General features: G+C 40.8%; 2 protein-coding genes across 4 annotated transcripts in view; one reads left to right on the plus strand and one right to left on the minus strand.

Annotated features, from left to right (window-relative positions):
- RTN4IP1 (reticulon 4 interacting protein 1) overlaps positions 1 to 12,996 on the plus strand; it is a 107,617-nt gene extending 94,621 nt beyond the window's left edge. For 2 of the 3 annotated variants that reach the window (XM_028723082.2, XM_077926129.1), the window contains one exon: positions 829 to 2,585. In XM_028723082.2, coding sequence (XP_028578915.2) covers positions 829 to 1,083 — 255 coding nt within the window. In that variant the 3' untranslated portion in view covers positions 1,084 to 2,585. Of the gene's footprint in view, positions 1 to 828; positions 2,586 to 12,968 lie in introns of those variants that run through there. The other variant, XM_077926130.1, reaches the window with a different exon arrangement.
- The window catches only part of CRYBG1 (crystallin beta-gamma domain containing 1), an 88,256-nt gene that overhangs the window by 28,524 nt on the left and 39,860 nt on the right, over positions 1 to 19,872 (minus strand). The window contains exons 3-5 of the mRNA XM_028723071.2: positions 10,839 to 12,328; positions 1,609 to 3,031; positions 1,332 to 1,502 (exon numbers count right to left, since the gene is read on the minus strand). Of these exons, the coding sequence (XP_028578904.2) occupies positions 1,332 to 1,502; positions 1,609 to 3,031; positions 10,839 to 12,328 (3,084 nt within the window). The remainder of the gene's footprint in view (positions 1 to 1,331; positions 1,503 to 1,608; positions 3,032 to 10,838; positions 12,329 to 19,872) is intronic.

Raw genomic sequence — 19,872 nt, forward strand, 5'->3', positions numbered from 1 at the left:
TAGCTCATACCACCCAATGCACCATGTGGTACGGCCGATTATTCTGAAGAAGCTATATATCTTTATAGCTGGTAGGAAGAAACTTTTTGAATCAAGTCTGATTTGTTTTGTAAATTATCAAGATGGTTGCTTTCTAGGAGTTTTCAGTCAATATTGCTGCGCCTATTCCATTCTTGCACTGTTAATTTTAACATAAAACTTGGTCTATGAAAAATGTATGTCAGAAGTATATTTCAAAAGCATAACAATTTCCTGCCTCTCATGATATACAGCAGGGGCCACCAATTTTTTTGCACCATGAGCACAGTTGCAAACTTAAAAAAACTGTCATGGGACGACACACATATGGCAACCAGGCTCACCCCAACAACAGAATGGTTTTGAAGACTAATTTCGGGGGAGGGGAGCACCAGAAATTGTATCTGTGCAACCATGTGCCCTGCTCCACCACACACATAACCTGCAATATATATGAATCCATAGATTCCCAATATGCCTTTTATTATTCAGAATAGAATTTCTAAAGGAACATACAATAAGCCTGCAACTTACATGGGGGTTACGGTACATTGGCCTAAAGCCAAAATCATGTTGCGTTCAATGGCAGGTGTGATCGCCAGTGTCTTTTTCCCCAGAACACTGTTCCTTTTCATTTTGTTTAATTTTTTGCCATGCATGTAAAGCTGAATGCGTGCAAGTTAAATGGGATGTGGGAACACAGTCTAAAATTGTTTTGATGAGTCGGTTTATCAAATGATTGCTGAATCTATTACTATTACATTTCATTTTTGTCTAGTAAAACCTATCTTAAATGACCATTCTTAACAGCTGCAGACTGAAGGCATTCTTACAGTGATTCTAGAAGGCTTTTCAACCAACTCATATGCTGGTTCAGCACAACTGACTGCTGAACAATCTGTAGATGTGAAGACTGATGGGGTCAGCAGCAGAATCCAAACAACAACTGACATACTGCAGTATGATTGTATATTTTTTCTTCTACTGTTTCCTGCCTTTATGCTAATTGGGCAATCAGTAGTGCCTAGATGCAGCCATGATCTTCTCATTCCAGATTCATTTTGATCATTTGGTTAGAGAAATGCAGCATGCTAATGACATCTCACTTTACTGAAAAGATAATCTTTTTTCCTGGAAAATAGTCATTTCCAATTCAAGCTATTCTTTGTTCTAACAACAAAATGTATGTAGGTATGTATATAAACCAAACCAGTATCAAACAAAAGAAAGCAAAGCAAAAATCAATTTGACTTTCTAGTTACACAAAGCATGCAGACAGACTTCTAAAAGTAGGTAAACAACATTAAACACACCTCAATGTCTGGTAAGAAGCTATTTGGTTCATACTGCCCAGGTTTCAACCAGCTTGAAAAACTGGTGTCAGGGTTTCCAAAGTTAGACATTTGTAAAATTCTCTCTTTTTTTGGATCCTCAGTTTGCAAATATTTCTCCATAAATTGTGGATTTTTGAAATCTGAAAGAGACTGAACAGCACAATAAAATGTAACAGTGGTTGTTTACTGCTAAGGTATAATACAACATACATAGCATGTGAGTTTATATGTAGTTATATGATGTTTGTCCTATTACCTCAGATTTCTGAGCCACATCAAATATTAGAGGAGGGACTCCTGGGCAATTAACACTCTTCTGAGATGCAAAAGTTGTTGTGATAGTGTTTATAGATGTTACAGATGGAGTAAACACATTTTCTTTAGTTGCAGGTAATAGAAGGCTTGAGAATATGGCACTCTTTTCAAGTCGAGATCTCTTAATGTCTCCATCGGTACCATCCTTGCTCTCTTTCCCACTTATTTCCTGGGTAAGTGCAAGGTCTGGTCTGTTGGATAATTTCAGAGATTGGAGAAGAAGGCTGTTCTCAGCTGAGGCACGTTTGGGTCTGACTCTAGCCTCTGTTTCTAGACTATGCAATTTCAGCTGCAGGGATGGGGCTAAATCTCGTGGTTTGTCTCTTTTGATTCCTAAACCAACTGTAAATATATTGGGGTCAAATATTTTCTCTAAATTGTCCTCATGAATTGGAGGCATAGCAAAGGGAGGTGCTGGAGATTTCGGAACTTTGGGTTTTTTCTTTTTTTGAGGTACACAAATAGAGCTGTCTAGATTTTTAATAGTTTCAGTAAACTTCGTCATGTCTGGGGAATCACAAATGGTATCCTCATTGCCAGCTTTAGGGACATTGCAATCACTGTTTGAATCAGGTTGTCCACTGAAATTCTGCTCGAATATCTGTTTGTTTTCCAAAAACGTATTTGTCATCTTTGTGTCTTCATTTTCAGTCTGAGAAGTCATGTTGTGTTCTACTTTGGGGGTCACTGGGTCAGGCTGCAGGAGACGCTGGTCTTCTTTACTTAGAGAATGCATGTCTGTTTTCAAGAAAAGTTCCTCTCCACTTTCAGGAGATATGGATCTGACATTTGTATTCCTGTTATCATTTTGGATTGTTTCAATTTCTTCAGTTTGTAGTACAGATGGCGTTTTAGGCAAACAATTATCATTGGCTAATTCTGTATCCACTTTTTTAGAAATAAAAACACTCACATGGTTATCATCTACTTTTCCATTCTGACTAAACTGAGATTCAGCAGCATTTCCAATTTCTTCATTAGTTATAATATTTGACTGAATCCCTTCTTCAGACTTGCTTTTTATATCTAAAGATACATCCTTCACCTTTGCACCATTTTGCAATGCTTTCTGTCGATTGTTTGGCTTATTTGTTGATCTTTTGGTCTGCTCACTTTCAGGGTGCTGTTTCCCAAATTTCAGCTTTGCTCTGCCAACAAATGTATTTGATACAGAACCTTTTTTTAAAGAAGAGATCTCAGCAGATTGGTTCTGATTAGTTTGTTTGCTTTCAAACATGGATATTTTATTGGCAATACTGAAGTTAATTTTAACAGCTTTGTCCATAGAATCTTGTTCAGTTTGCACATCTTCTAGAGTTCTGGACGCCTTAAGGTTTAATTCTACATTCTTTGGTTTAGCTGGACTGTAAAAACAAAATAATACAACAATTACTTTACAGTCCTTGTCAACAATACTTTAAAGATGTATTTTATTTCTAGCACAATCCTATGTGCATGCCTCCTTAAAATAAGGCTGCAATTCTAAATACACCTGCTAGGGAGTAAGCCACATTCAATATAAGGGGACTTACTGCTATTAATTATCATTATTACTATTACATTTAGTCACTTTTTCCAAAAAATATAAATTCAAAGTGACATAACCATTAAAAACCAGAGTAAAAGTAACCTAAAAGACAATAATATGCATAAAAGAGCAAATCCAACCCAACCCCACTCAACTAAAAATATTCAGAGTTACGCTTTGAAGGGCTGGCTAAAGAAAAATGTTTTTACCTGGTGCCTAAAATAGATAGTGACGGCACTAAGAGTGCCCCCCTGTAAATATGTATAAGTTTGTGCTGTATGTCTCATTGACTTCCATGAGACTTACTCCCAGGAAAGTGTTATATGAGTATAGTTATTATTCTCTAAGTGCAAATGCACTCAGGTTCTGCTTGTGAACTTTACATGGACATCTAGTTGACCACTCTAAGGACAGAGTGTTGAAATAAACAGGACTTTGTCTGATCCAGCACAGTTCTTCTTATGTACTAATTAAATATGCATGGGTGGTTCCAGACTTGTCAAACTGCTGACAGAAGGCCTCCTTCCATTCATGGAACACTCCAATCTGCCAATTCCCCCTTCTTTTGCATACACACACACACACACACACACACACACACACACACACTGATCTAGAGGGGCTCCCAACTCTCAGAAGCAGATTTTGTGGAGGTGAAAATTGACACACACCCCTTCAATCAGTGGAATGATTTTTCACTCAGGGAAAATCTGAATTGAACCCACAACATTCTAGCAAAATTTCTGCTAAAGAAACATCCTTATAGGTCTAACTCAGAGGTTTTCAACATCTTTGAGTCCACAGCTCCCTTGACCAACTACATTCTTTCTGTGGCACCCCTGTGGGGCTCAGGAGCCCAGTTATGTCACCCCTTGCCTGAAGATGACAGCCTCTCATCCTTTTTTGAACACTTTCCCTTGTGGAGTGTTCCCTCAGCTTCCTTTCCTCTCCCCTCTCCTTGGGAGTCCTCCAGGCATCCACTGATGCTGCTCCCCCTGATCTCTGAGCTTCCTCCACTGCCCCAGAGAGACGTGCCTCATCACATTGCCCCCCAGGGGCCTGGGAAGAAGATGCCCCCAGCCTCAGTGGAACAACCGAGACTGGCCAAAGGTGAATGTGAGGCCAACACTGCCGGGCCTGCATGGTGGAAAGACTCCCCTTCAGCACACAGCAAGCACAAGAAAGGCCAGTTCAGCGCCTGCCTGCCTGGCCTCCCACTTGTCTGTCCATTCCCAACAGTAAGGGCTGGTGGACTGGCTGGCTGGGCTCCCTCACTGGCTTGCTTGCTTACTCCGAGGCTCTCTCAGTTCCTGGCAAACAGCACTCCCTGGCCAGTCCCAGACGCACCATTCATCTGGGGAGCTCATAGGCAGGGCTGCTGCAACAAACAGCTGTGGAAGCCTTTGGGAGGAAGAGAAATGAGAAGGCATCCAAGGAAGGATGGAAGGAAAGAAAGAAAGAAAGAAAGAAAGAGGGACAGAGTCCAGTGTTGCCCGTGGCACCCCTGACCATCATTCAAGGCACCCCAGTGTGCCAAGGCACACTGGTTGAAAACCACTGGTCTAACTCGGCATAAAAAAGACAAATGAATTTTATAATGCTGCGTAAAGTCTGCGGTCCTAAGAAAACGTATTTAGAGTTAGTTTCCTTGAAATGAAATAAATATATATATGGTTAGGACAGTGGGTTGTGTGGGGTTTTTTAAGAATAGCCTTACTGAAAACCTAACAGAAAACATATCATTCCTTAGAATGTGGGTTTATTGAAAATACATTAATACAATTATTTCCTTTTACCTTTGTTAAGTTGCAAGTTAACTTAAAGTGTTTCTTACAATCTATTTTATTATGTGAACCATCCTGAGACCCCCCGGCCATAGGGTGGTATATAAATTCAACAAACAACAACATATCAGAAAGATTTATAAGCATTATTTACTCTCACAAGAGCTCACTTTATTTCTTTCAGAAATTATAGACTGCAAATCACTTGCAATTCTCTCTCTCACACACAAACGCTATTCACACTTCCTATTTACTCAAACGTACACCATGGATGCACTCCATTAACATACTTTCATATGTAATTAAAAGTTGATTGCTGCTGTGATGTATTATGCCATCTTTTTAGCATCAACAGTTCACAGTCCTGTAGACACATGCAGACACTGACTTTACCTGTTTAGCAAGAAAAATGTTCATATGTGCTCATGAAGACTGAGCCAATAGAATGGGAGGATCTAAGATGCCGGACTATTGCTTGAAGGCAGGAATGGAGTGGAGGCAGTATTATTATTATTTATTCAATATCTATCCTGTCCTTCATCCAAAGATCACAGGGCGGTTTACAATATAAAAACAGTAATGGAATGGTGAATATTTCTAACCCAGCCTGTTCCAGATGGGTTTTACTCTCCCTAAAGAAACTTGCATTAATTTGGGGAAACTCTTTGATTCGGCACTGTAATTTGAAGCCCAGATGGTTTCAGTTGTGTGGAGTACTTTTGCTCAGTTCCAGCTGGTTCATCAACGATGGCCATTCCTGGATGAAGATGGCCTGACCACAGGGATACATGCTTTGGTAACTTCCTGACTGGATAAATGTGCTCTATGTGGATCTTCCCTTGAAGAGGCTACAGTTTCTGCTGAATATTGTGCTGAAAATTTGACTGTTAATGGACAGAATTAGCTGGAATCATGTACTCAGTAGCAGTCAGCAAAGCAATCCTGCTTACCTGGCTTTCCAACATTGAACATTGCTGCCAGTTACCAAGAAGGACAGGTGTAAGGGGGAGGGGAGCTTAGTGTGGGGGCAGCAGTGGGAGTGTTGGGTTGGCTCTGCTGCTGCATCTGTACTGTTTCAAGCTCCTCTCCTGTCATAGTAGCCAGTAACAATGTTTGGTGTTGGGAAGTGCGAGCAATGCCACACCACCCATGCCAGCAAACCAACTGCTACTGCATACAGCACTGATTCTGAAAAATTAAGGTCAGCTGTCTACATGCTTCTGGGTGGAATGCAAGGGGCTAGTGTCCCCATGACTCCCCATGTACAGTGGTACCTCGGGTTACATACGCTTCAGGTTACACACTCCGCTAACCCAGAAATAGTGCTTCGGGTTAAGATCTCTGCTTCAGGATAAGAACAGAAATCGGGCTCTGGTGGCGCGGCGGCAGCAGGAGGCCCCATTAGCTAAAGTGGTGCTTCAGGTTAAGAACAGTTTCAGGTTAAGTACGGACCTCCGGAACGAATTAAGTACTTAACCTGAGGTACCACTGTACTTGTAAACTTAACACTGAAGAAGACTGCCTGAAGAGGGCCATCATACTTTCATTAAAAAAATTGTAAAAGCTGAAGTAAATATTTGAGTTATAGTCTAGTTGGATAATTGTAGTGTATGTTTCTGTTTCTCTTTTGAAGACTTGATGAGAATGCAAACTCAAATGGTTAAGAAAAAGATCTATATCTTCCTAAAAGACTGACCCAAACCCTTGACAGATGTTGAAGCTATGATCCATTCTATTAAAATGAAACAAGGGAAAACAACATCTACTTATAAATGATTTATAGTTCCCGTAATACAACGCCTACAGTTATAAGTCATAGTCTCCACTGCAAACTATGCTAACAGATGTGTCAGGACAGAAAAGCAATGTAAATCAAGGGAAGGTGCTAGTGAATTATTAATTTGAATATCATGGAAAATGACACTAACACCCTACTGCTAAGCAAATTTATCTGCAAGTATATTCTGTTTATTTCAATTGAATTTATTCAAAGAAAGGCTATAGTCTTGCAGCCCAATGCTTCCTCAGATATTAGTGGTTTTGATTTTAATGTATATGTACAACTGCAAGTATTTCCACCCAAGCAAATCTGTATTTCTGTGCATATTTACTTAGATGTTTGTCCCACTGTGTTCAAGGCTTAAATCTAGGTAAGCATGCATACAATTTTGGCTTTACAGAACAATCCTATTGCATTTTTACCCAGAAGAAAGAACCACTGTATTATGAATCTTAGTTTGGATAAATTGTATTTAGGATTGAAGCTCAATATATTAAATTAAGGTTTCAGCCCTAAACACACATAAAATCAATTACAGAGTTGGCAGGGACCTTGGAGGTCATCATGTCTAATACTGCTGCTCAGTGCAGAATCTGCAGTGCATAATGCAACTTCTTTCCCCTAATAAATAGCCATTAAGCTTCTGTTTAAATAGCTCCAGGAAAGGAAAGAACACCACCTTCTGAGATGTATGTTTCACTGTCAAACAAAACTTACAGCTCTTTTTGGTAGGATGTTTCTCCTCATATTTACCCAAAATATTCTCCACTGAAATTTCCACCTCTGTTGCCCTCCGGAGAAAGAGATAATAAGTCTGTTCTATCTTCTGCATGTCAGTCCTTTAGACATTTGAAAACTGTTATGTCTGCCTCTCATCCTTTTATTTTTTATTTTATACCTACACACAAGACTTTTCTGTTGAATTTAATTTTGTTGGTTTTAGCCAATGTTCCAGCTATTTAAAAACCATCCAACTCTACAATTCTACGATTTTGATATATTATACGGTGTTAGATATTCCTCCCAATTTTTGATCATCTGCAGATCAGATAACCATCCCCTTCACACTCCGATCCAAGTCATTTATAAAAACAAGAAAAGAAATCGGCCTAGGGTATCTCTGTGGCTCTCTGTTCAATACTTCACTCTATGTTGCAGAGCCATTAATAAACAATTGTTGAGTATGATTGTTCAAGCAGCTCTACTTAACACTAGTGTAATCCACCCCACATTTTATGATATTGTCAGTGAACTTAATTCTGTGTAAACAGACAAGCAGTGGCTCACAAAGCATCACTGTGAACCAACCTATCATAGTCAGATAATATATGAAAATCAATTAATAACAGTATACAATGTAAAGGCAGAGCAACTGAATTTTCATTTCTGAATAGACACAGATGCTCTGCTTTCTAAGTTTCTGTATAACATGCTGTTACATTACAACTTACACACAAAAAAACTACTTAAATGAGTAACATGGTGAATGTGTCATCTTCTTGAGAACATGGTTTTATTCCCACCCATAATTATAAATGTTTGACAGCTTAGGTCTCAACTAAGACTTCCACTGCTTTATTACCTTAAAGCTGTATCTTTTCTGTTGCATTTACAAATAAGATGCATGTAAAATCAAAGCTAAAAATTCAAAGTAAGTCTCACTGAATTCGGTGGGATTTATTTCTGAGCATATTTTTATAGGATTGGGCTGCAAGATGTTAGAGAGTTCAACAGGTACCGTATTTTAAAAGCCTCAGGAATCAGGAGTGGTTAATGACTCAGTTCCTTACAGGCATCATATAAAGTGAGTGAGAAACTGTTATTACCCTATAGTGGGAGAAAAGCTCAAGTTCTTGTTTAACTATTCAGCACCCTTAAAAAATACAAAATTGAAGAGTCCCCGTTCCCCCACCCGGTATTTAGACAATCAGACCCAAAGATTATATAAATCAGTCCAAATCACATAAATTAATGAGTGACAAGTTCATTCAAAAACTATTAAAAAAAACCTGATTCAATGTCCAATATAAGCTTTATCAGTGCACAGCTGAAGAAAAGTACAAAGGATATTCAACTATCCCCACCCCAGGATCAAATTCCACAATATATTCTACTCCTCAGTGTCTTTAGTAGACGGCATCTAAATGAAATATAACTTTTGATTCCAAAATTTTGTTTCAAATGATTGTTTAATGATGAGGGTGCAGTGCTGTGTTATAATACACGCAATTATCTTACCAGGTTTTCTCATTAAGATAATTCAAGGTGTGGCAAGTCTCACATTTCTTGACACAGCTGTAAAAGTGCACTCATGCCTTTAAATAAGTGCTGAAGGCCACATATTTCAGTCTTCTTTAAAAATAATACTTTGCCCCACAGCACTACACATCAAGCCCCTACGTCACTTATTCTAGTGATTATGGCACAAAGAAGAGGTAAGAGCAACATATATAAAACTAAGATCCAATTCCTGTTCCTAAAAGTGCTGCAGGGTGGCATCTTGAAATACAGTTGGACACAGCTCTAAGAGGCAATGAATTGCCCCCCCCCAATACTTTGTGTTTCTTTTTGGAATAGTTAAACCTGCCATAACTGCAGAGGGAGCCGCTTGCCATAAACACCTTAACACATGGGTATGCCCTGCACGTCTATGAACTGGGCCCAGTATTTGAGATATAAAAGCTGGGAGCCAAATGGCACCTTAAACCTAGTCTTCAGTTGCCACAACAGTATGTCTAGGGACATTTTTTTACACGATTGCAAAGCAAATGAAGACAAGGTGGATGATTTAGCTGAAAATGGAATAAATGCTATGTGCAAAAGACAAGTTTTTTAAAACCAAAATAGCAATCAAGCAGAAAAGCAGCCTGTAAGAGACGTGGCTGCAGTTTCATTCTAGCAAAAGTAAAAACCAAACCTCTTTTACTCGCAAAAAGCGACTGCCGACCAGTTGAATTTCAAATGCTGTCTGGGCCTATGATTCCACAACACAGATCCTTCTAAATGACTCAAGCAAGTAAACCAAGAAAAAATTCACAGCCACTGAGCTAGAGACAAATTTGTTCCTGTTCTTGAAAAGGCACTGATTTATCAACTATAGCTTAGGAACTATACAGCCATGCTCAACATAACAGCGATACTCAGTCCAACCTTAGCTAAAAGACCTTCAATAGCAGTACGAGGGCAGCCTGAAACTAGAAAACCTCTGCCAGACAAGATGGTTACAAAGGCCAGTAGCGTTACTCAGTATAAGGTCCAAACCGCATGCTACAGTTAAGTACTCTGTAACCTTCCCCCAACATTGCAGTTCCTCTCTTAGTCATCATCATCCACAGGAACACCCATAGACTCAAAAGACTGAAGGGCTGGGGAAGGATCCCCTCCCCACCCCGACAGCTGTTTATTTCCTCTGGCAATCATCCTCAAGCTGCTTTCGCTTGGACCTTCCCCCCCACTGCAACGGATGGAAGAAAAGGCAGCTTGAGGGAGATAATTATGAGAAGACAAATAGCAGCAGTGAGAGGGTCATGTGGCTCTTCCTCACTTGGTCTTCCTCTACTTCTGACGGTAGCCTCTAGTCTAGAGGTCGTTTTCATTTTTTAATGAAACAAAAAACAACCACTGGGAGAAATTTATATGGAACCCTTGGCCCTTAGCCAGATACTTATTACAATAAGCACAATGGAAGTTTTCTCCAAAGAAAATATTATTGAGGACACATAGACAATGAATGCTATTTAATTTTTAAAAAAAATTATATTCCATAGCAAGACTTATAATTTTTCCCAAGTAAGGAAAAGTTTAACAATGAGTGAGACAAAGGGTGGCAATACACAGCTTCATAATAGAAGCTAACAAGAAGAAAATATTCTATACCAACTTCAGTCACATAAATACTAAGTGGACTTTTGCAGTGGTAGAACATATTGGAGTTCCTGTGAGGTAGTCAAAATATTATACTGACATGGAATCCATGCAATTAGGATACAGATTTAGCAATTATAATACATGTTTATCAAGGGATTTAATGAACATCTTATTGCAACAAGCAATGTAATTTAAAATATGAAACTACTTACAGACTAACTTTTGTTGTGACAGTTCTGGAAACATCAAAGCATGGATTTCTCTCTTTTGCACCATCCAAACCAGAGGTAGTTTGCTTTCCATTTGTAGTTCCCAACTCGCCATTTCTTTGCTTGTCAGTGCGCAGCAAAGCACTGCCATCAGAATTGTTGACAATATCTGGTACCTTAGACTCTGTTCTTCTTTCAGAATGTGACACGGTGCTATTGTTTGTGATGCCTATAGAAGAAATTTTAGGAGTCTCTACAGTGCTTTCACCAGAAGAAAGCTTCTCTGCTGAAGTACATTTTGATATTGGATTACTATCTGTTGCACCATCAATTTGTCGTTTGGTGGATGAATCTTTCCCATGACTCTTCAAGCCTGTGGGTGAAAGCGGACTTGTGTCAGGTTGATTCTTTTTTAAGGATTTCCTCCTGTATGGGGATGAAGTAGGGGTCTGCTGCTTGTTTTTCTCTAACTCTGTCTTAGTAAGTCCCTTGTGATTACTTCCAGTCCTTGTGTCATGGTTAGTTGTGGGAGAATTCATCTGTTGAGAAGTCTTAGCTTTTCTTTCAGGGGTGGTTATTTTTTCTGAAACCAAATCTGAAGCAATACCATCAAAAACAGGTTCTTCTTTTGCAGTATTCTCAGTTACATTTCTGTCCCCATTTGGCATGTCACTGGAGGACTGAGATTTTCTCCTCTTTCCAGATCTCCTTACTGCAGATTTTTTATCCATTGTGTTACTACAGTCGTCTAATACAACAGTCACTGGTTCATTGGAATATGGTTGTTCAGCTCTACGAAGAAAAATATCCAATGTCAACACTCTAGAAGTGTGGGCACGTTCACTGGACTCCAAAATAGATGGCTCCTCTGATGGTGCATATTCTGATTCTGAACATGAATGAACATCCACTAATTCCTTGTGGTTTAATATGTTATGTTCTAGGTCCTCACTGGATATATTAGTTAAACTTCTAAAGAAATCTGGAGTTGTAGTATTTTTTGTGTCACTGACTAGATCATTCTCTGCTTCCAGTGTCTGAAGTGTAAGATTGCTATCAAATAATGTATCTTTTATTGTCTCACTGCTGCTGCGCCAATCAGATGACAATTCACTGTCAGAATTAATTCCTTTAGTGTTCCATTCTGAAACAATATCATTATACAATCGTGTCAGATCCCTTTTGGAGAGATATTCTTCTGTGTCTTTAACAGTATTTCGTATCCTTTCCTGGTCCTGACTGCAAACCTGGTCAATAAGAGATTCCTCACTTTTAGACAGATCTTTAAAGTCTTCAATATCTATTGATGCCAGTGGAGCGATACCCTTGTGAGGCGAACCCGAGCTTGCACTTTTAACACTTGGTCTTAAAGAAGCTTCTAATGTGTTTTTGGGATTTTTTCTTCTCCCTGTAGTAAAAAAATTTCCAAACTTTCCCAAAACTGGCTTCTTTTTGTTTTCTTCCTTATAAGACTCTGCAGAGGATGCTTTGGACTGAAAAAGAAGAACAAGAAAAGGAAAGAAAGTTAGACTAAATGTTTCTTTCAAGACACATAATTCATTACTAAACATTTATATGTTGAAAAAAACAAAAAAAAAACCCCTGAAATTGAATTGTTCACTGAACCATAGAATTTTCTATGAAAAGGTTATCTTTACATGTAACATAATCATCATTTTTAGTTAAATATAATGATTCACATTAACATAATTATTATGTGAAAGACTTATAATGCAAACATTCATAAACTTCCTCATATCTTTAGTCAAATGAATGAAGCATATAAACACTTACAGGAATTGCTTACATTTTATGTATGCACCTGCCTTAAGCAGGAATGTGTCTTTGATACTGAAGTAAAGGTAAATCAGAGGGCACCTTTAGCAGTAAACTTCTGCAGTAGTTTTGCTAAAATTTGTATGAAGGTTAAAAGTTGTATAAATGTTCCTGTTATCAGCCACAGTTTGTGTCAACTTAAAATCTGTGGCATGGATAAAAACAAGCCTTTTTTTAGTATTCAAGACAAAAATAAAACAAATTCTAGATTGCAATACATTTAGCCTGAATTATAATCGTTGTTAGGAGATACGTTTAGCTTTCTTTTAAACAAAGCTATTTCCCCCATTCTTTCAGCGTACATCAATAATCCTGTGATATTTGGCAACAATCCAATAATTGTGTTGCGAAAGGACGGAAGCGTTTAAACTCTACAGCCCAGCAAGACGCCATGCGACCAACTGCCTAGAGAGGACGAAGATCCATCTCCAGTTCTTTCCGCGCGCTCACCTAAAAAAAGCCATCTGGATGCCACGAGGGCGGCGGGGCCCTGGGCTCGCAATTGAGGCCCCTGCCGGCTTCAAGGGCTGCCGCGATTGAGCGAAAGTGGACTTCGGCCCCAGGTGCGCGGTTTCCAACCAGCTAGCTCTTGCTTCCTTCAGGTCTACGGCTAGGGCATCCTTGCCGCCCAATGAGAGGCAGGAAGCGTTTGTAGTCCCCCACCCCACCCCACCCTTCGGCAAGACTGGGGAGATAAGGCTCCTCTCTGGCCCGCAGGGATTTCGCGGCAACTTCTCCCGCGCGCCAACGACGTCCATTTCCCGCCCTTCTCCGGCCCATTGAGAAACCGCGCTGGGTTTGCTTTGTACTCACTAGCTAATGACCGCTCGCTCGCGCTCCTCCTTCGGCAGCCTCAGTCCGGAGCTCGCCGGCCACCTCAGAGGAGCTTCCCGTTTAGTCGGCGCGGGGAGCTCTCGAGAGGAGAGCGCCAAAAGCCGGCTCCTGCGGAGGCGCCAACTGTCTGAATGCCAGAGCCTGCCTGCCTGCCTGCCACGCCCGAGCGAGCGGTGCCCGCCTCCGCCTGCAGCGCCAACAGCAGCTGCTCTCTCCCTGGCACGGGCGCCTCAGGTAGGACGGCGGAGTTCCGGTCACCGCCCATGGGGTCCGCGCCGAGGAGAGCGCGACGCTGAAGACGGCGCACGGAAGAAGGAGCCACGTGGGACCTCGGCGCCCGGGGAAGGAAGGGCGTCAAAGAGAGAGGTTTCCCTCGTGCCTCCTCCATCCAGGTCAGGCCTACAGCAGGTAGAGGAATCTGGGACGTGTATCAAAGCGCAAGTCTCAAAGGATGGGGCTTCCAGGCACGTCTGAGCCCCAGCATCTTTTGGGAGATAAAGAGAACCCCACACGCCCTCAGAAATCAACCTGAAGTGTAAAAGGTAAAGGTTCCCCTGCCCGTACGGGCCAGTCGTGTCCGACTCTAGGGTTGTGCGCTCATCTCACTTAAGAGGCCGGGGGCCAGCGCTGTCCGAAGACACTTCCGGGTCACGTGGCCAGCATGACGAAGCTGCTCTGGCGAGCCAGCACCAGCGCAGCACACGGAAACGCCATTTACCTTCCCGCTATAAAGCGGTCCCTATTTATCTACTTGCACTTAGGGGTGCTTTCGAACTGCTAGGTGGGCAGGAGCTGGGACCGAAAGACGGGAGCTCACCCTGCCACGGGGATTTGAACCACCGACCATACGATCGGCAAGTCCTAGGCACTGAGGTTTTACCCACAGCGCCACCCGTGTCCGAACCTGAAGTGTAGTGGAAGACATTTGATCCCCTGGTCACTCAACCCCGAAAAACCAGTTTCCAGCGCATCTCGTGTAATAAGAGAGTGCATGTCTCCTTTTAAAAAATAACCACTGGCAGCAGGAGGAAGGGCGCGCCATCATTTCATGAGGGCCTCTCCAGCCTAAGTAAAGGCAGAGGAAAGCGTAAAGGCGGAGAAGGCTGATTGCTCAGAGGTGCCAAGGAGACAGGCAGAATTTTCTAGAGGTGAAAAGGGAAGGGTGCCAACAAACACAGCAAATGCCCATGAAATGCGAAGATATTTCCACGCTGCTGATTGCCCTGCACAAGTCTGAGCAATATGAAGTGCTTTTCTGCCCAGCCTATTTCCATCTATTCAGGACAAAAAGCTGCCTCAAGCAAAACCGACAAACTTTGATGTGAAAAGCCAAGAGCTCTTGTTGGATTTAAAACAAACAAACAAAAAATTAGTGCCAACATGCCATGTCTGAAGTTGCCTTATTTATAAAGCACCAATTTCAAAAAAGTCTGGTATGAATGCAGTGTTCTGATTGAACAAACTTTTCCACTTCCATTACCCTCACTCCGTCCCCAAAATTACTTACTTTATTGTTTCACTTATATACAGGGGGAGACAGAAGAGGCATTAGCAAATAAATTCTTTGTACATATTCATGAAATGTATATATCAGAAAGCTTTTAGCTTCATTTGTCTAAAATGCAAAATGAGCATTGCAAAACAAACTCAACAGCACAGGAAGGCAGTGTTCTTATACCTGCTGAATTGCTTTTGCAACAAAATACAATTTCTGCTGGCTTAATTGATCACAATGACAGTCAATGGTCATTGCTATTCAGTAGTCTAAGATGTATAAATTCAGAAAGGTGGAGCCACTCCCACTAAATCAAAATAAGTGGGAAGCTCTACCAAGGGCACTTTTTTCAAAAGTCTAGATTAAACAGCCTGCCTCTGACTGGTTAACATAATTAGACAACCTCCACACAATCAGCTCAGAGAAAAGGAAGCCAAAACCCAACCTTGCCTTTGCAAGTAGTTGTAGGGCGGGTCGTACCATTACAGATGCTGGTTAACGGTGCCCTTTAAGTCTGTTTTCATATTACACTGCATAGGTTTAGACTCTAGATCAGAGCTTTCCAAACTTTTAACGGTGACACACTTTTTAGACATACATCATTTCATGACCCAGTAATTCAGTTTTACTAGCATACTGGAAGTTAAACTAACCCCTTTCCAGCCCCAAGAGGAGCATTCACATGACACACCTACAAACTGCAGCTGACACACTTAACATGTCATGACAGAGTTTGGAAAGCTCTGCTCTAGATTATGTTCCCCTTAGACTGTCCCTTCAGTAAATGAAAGCTGTGGCCATCCAGATAATGTTGGACTCAGTCTCCCATCAACACCAGCCAGCATGGCTAGCAGCCAGGAATGATGGAAGTTCTAGTATCAAGGGCCACAGGTTCACTACTCTTATTACCCAGTGGGATTTCCTAAGCACATCTTTACTGACCAACAGTGCAAGACAAACTTCAAGTCATAGTTCACTTGACTCTGCTTCTTCTCTTCTCTTTCCTGTAACTTGCTATCTGCTATGGACTTTAAGCTTAAACAGAAATCTAAGTCTTTTGCAAGGAGGAGCTAAATTCTGTGACCTGTGTAGAGGCAGGGTAATTAGTTTGTTTATAATTCTACTATTATAAGGAGAGGCAAGGAACTCCTTCCATTTCTCAGATTTCATTAGGCAAGTTCCATGTCCTTATTTCTGCAGCTTTAGAGACTATAAATTTGTTTTGAAAATTAAGGAGGAGATCCTTCTGAAGCTTTTCCTGAGTACCAATTGGGGAACAAACATCATTTATTAACTATGGATACCCATCAATGAATTCTGCCCCCAGCTCATCTCTTGACTATGCTAATCGCCTTCACTTATGAATGACAAGTGAACTTGTGCCAACCAGAGCCAGTTACAAGCCTTAAGGCCACAGCAAAATATGTCACTGAATATTTGCCATTGTTCCTGATATGTGATGAAATATAGCTTGGAGAGTCTGTCAGCTGCAGGGCAGGGCAGATTAATGTCATGAAAACAGACTCTTTAAAAACGACACAACCCAATCAAATTTAAACACTGATTTAAGTCGGTGACTGAAGTTAAAAATGCTTAGCTTTTTAGACAGATTGTGTTATGTCACTTTCACATTCCTCAGCTTTGTTTCTAACATAATATGTATAAAAAACAGCTGTTAAAACATTAAGCATCAAAACTTTATGTGTTTGTTTTAGTCTGCACAGTGAAAGCAACAGAGTCCTAAAAGACTATGGGTGGTATTCTACTAAGTTTTAATCAGAATAGATCCACTGAAAAGTACATAAGTCCAGAGTCCTCTTCTGCAGAAAAGATTACCTGTTGTACATCTGCAAGATGTGCTGATCTGATCTTTATTTTTCTCTTTCCAGTCAGGCTCTGATGAGAGTGGGGGTGGATTTCGTGATGCTTTTGCATTGCATGTAATCAAATAATTTTATCATTCCTGATATAGACAAAGGAATTACTCAAATGACTTTTGCCATGCAGTTTGTCCTTGCATAGCCTTTAAAAAAAAGAAGGAAGTGGGGAGTCAGACCAGAACCTTGGGGTGGGATGAGGAGGCCTCTATCACAGTCACAGTTGTAATTGCCCATGCCTGCTATTCACTATGGGAGCTTTTTTCAGAAGGTAAATGGTGAAGTAGGGATTCTGATCCAAATCATAGCAGGGGCTAAGGGTTATCTTTATGAATCATTGTTCCAAATTTGGAAAATATCCAGATGAGTGATTCATTCAGAACCACAGGGCAACATGGTTATTTGCCTTCTGATAAGCCTAACTTTTACACAGTATCAGAAAGTAAATATTTCTAAACTAGGGGCTCCAGCTTGCTTACTGTGCTCATCAATCTCACTGTGATTCTGCCCACATTAACTTACTAGAGAGCAGCCTTTCTAAACCTTGTACCTCCAGATGTTGTTGGGCTACAACTCCCATCATCCCTAGCTAGTTGGACCAGTGCTCAGGGATGATGGGAGCTATAGTCCAACAACATCTGGGGACCAAAGGTTGAGAAGGGCTGCCCTAAAGCTTCCCTTTCCCAACCCATGCAATGACTAAAGCTCACTTTGCCCCTTCCAAACCCCATTTCTGAAGCAATTTCTCTCTTCTATCCTTCAGCCCCTCTTTACGTGCATTTTCACTTGCACCCCATGTCTATGGCTCCTCCTCCTCTACTGCAACCCCACTTGCACAACCCCCATGGTAACCTGCATCTTTCTCCTCCCGCACTCTGCAATTTCTAAGCACCCTTTTCACCTACTGTCCAATTATGCAGCCACCACCTAAGCCTATACTTTAAACCCTTTCATGCCCCTGCTTTAATCTTCAACCTCATTCCCATGCCTCCTATTATTTTTTGCAACTCCATTTGCACCCTAATTATGATTGTCACTTCTTTTTCCTACCTCCTCCTTCCTCTTTTTTCAACTCTCTTGCACTCAGACCACCCCACATTTCCATGCCACAGTGCCTCTCCTATTCTTCAATCCCCTTTGCACATGAGCCCTATGTTGATAGTGTTAGTGTATCATTCAAATGATACAGTAAGAGCTTGTAGTCACAACAATAGCAGATGTTTGAGTAAAGTGGAGTGGCACTGAGGTTAAAAAAAAGTGGTTTTAAACAATGACAGAGATTTGAGTAAAGCAAGAATGGAGTGACAGAGTTGTTGTTTTTGTAATCAGGAGAAATGGTAGAAATGGGTACAACACAGAAGCTAACACAACAGAGCTATTCCCAAATCCCTTCTCACTCTATTCAAATCTTGTTTTAAACTGCCAGTTCCACCCCACTCAGTTTCTCCCCTGCTCACTCTACTCAAACCTCTGCCATTGTTTAAAATCACCAATTTTTCCTTCAGTCTTCCTTCATTCCTGCTTTATTCAAATCTCTGCTGTTGCTTAAAGCCGCCATTTTTCTTTCAGTATTTTACCCAAAAATGCATTGTTTCCTTGTGCACGTTTGTGCCCCTTCAACCACACATGAGCACTTTTTATTTTATGCCTCCAAAATCTGTTTTGATATTTACAGGATAGTAGACAGAGCTTGATTGACTGATTATTTAATTTCTATACTACTTAATATATTTAAAATATCTCTAACAGTGTGCAAAAAAAGAAGCAACACACAACATAAACAATATATTACAAAAATGCACAGTTATATATAAAAACATTACGTTAATGCAAAGTTACTAATATATATAATAATATCAATTCATTTTCCTTCTGACACTGCTCCCTCTCAACCCCCAGATTCTCATCCAAGGTCCAAACAAATTCTCAGCTCACACACAAAAGTCTCAGAATGAGAAGAGCTCCTGGAAACAGTGGGCATCACCCTAGTCTCTCATTCTAGACTTCCTTTTTATGGGCAGGTCCAGGGTGGATGGTACTTCCTCAGGCTGCCCACAGCTGAGTTCCATTTAGCTGCACTCTCCATACCCAGTTCCAGATGCAGCAGGTTTGTCAAATTTCCTAGGGAGTCCAAAGGATAGGGAAAGAGGCATCCCTCCACTCACAGTTCTTTCTCTGTTCTCGCCTCTTATAATTTTCTTGGGCTCCACTTCAGTTGGGTTTTTCTACAATCTCCCTCATTGTTTGTGCAATACAATGTGTTTTTCTCCCCTTAATTAGTGCTTCCTTACCCACCATAAGTTCTGGAAACCAGGGGTCCCTTGTAGGCACGAGTATAGGTATACGTTGGGGTTTTTTAAAAAAAATGTACCAGTACAGAGCTAAAGAGAATGTTTCCAATATTTCAGATTTGCTCAAAAACCAGTCAAAAATTTGTGTGTATTGCTGCAAGCAGGGCAATTTTTTAATACAGCTATTTTTTGAAATAGCCTTTCTCTGCAAAAAGAATGGTTTAAAAATAAAATCCAAAATTACCACAAACATGCCTTCAACAACAACTGGTTGCCCGGCAACATTCTTTGCTTTGGGCTGATGGAAACAAAATTAAAGTAGGGGGTGTGGCAATAGATGGCACTCAGTTAAACCTCACCATGTGTGAAAAAAAGACAGAAAGGCCCATATGGTTCAGTAACGTGCAACCTTATGTTGGATTTTCTTCCCTTATCATATTACTGTATCTGCTGATTGGCAAAATCAAATCTAGTTGAGTAAAAGCCACCTCACCAAAAAGCAAGAGAGATAAATCTCCATTAAACTTTGGTGTGCACAAGTGCTTTACAACTGCTCCAATAGAGAGGTGAATGGCTTTGTGATTGACACAAGTGCTGGACAATCAGTGCTGCACACACAGATGCAGTTGCTTCATTGATGACACAAGGACCAGCCAATCAGTACTGTGAACACTCAGCTTCTCCTCTAAACCAGAAAAACAGGA

The sequence above is a fragment of the Podarcis muralis genome, chromosome 3 (assembly GCF_964188315.1).
Source record: "Podarcis muralis chromosome 3, rPodMur119.hap1.1, whole genome shotgun sequence".
NCBI lineage: Eukaryota > Metazoa > Chordata > Lepidosauria > Squamata > Lacertidae > Podarcis > Podarcis muralis.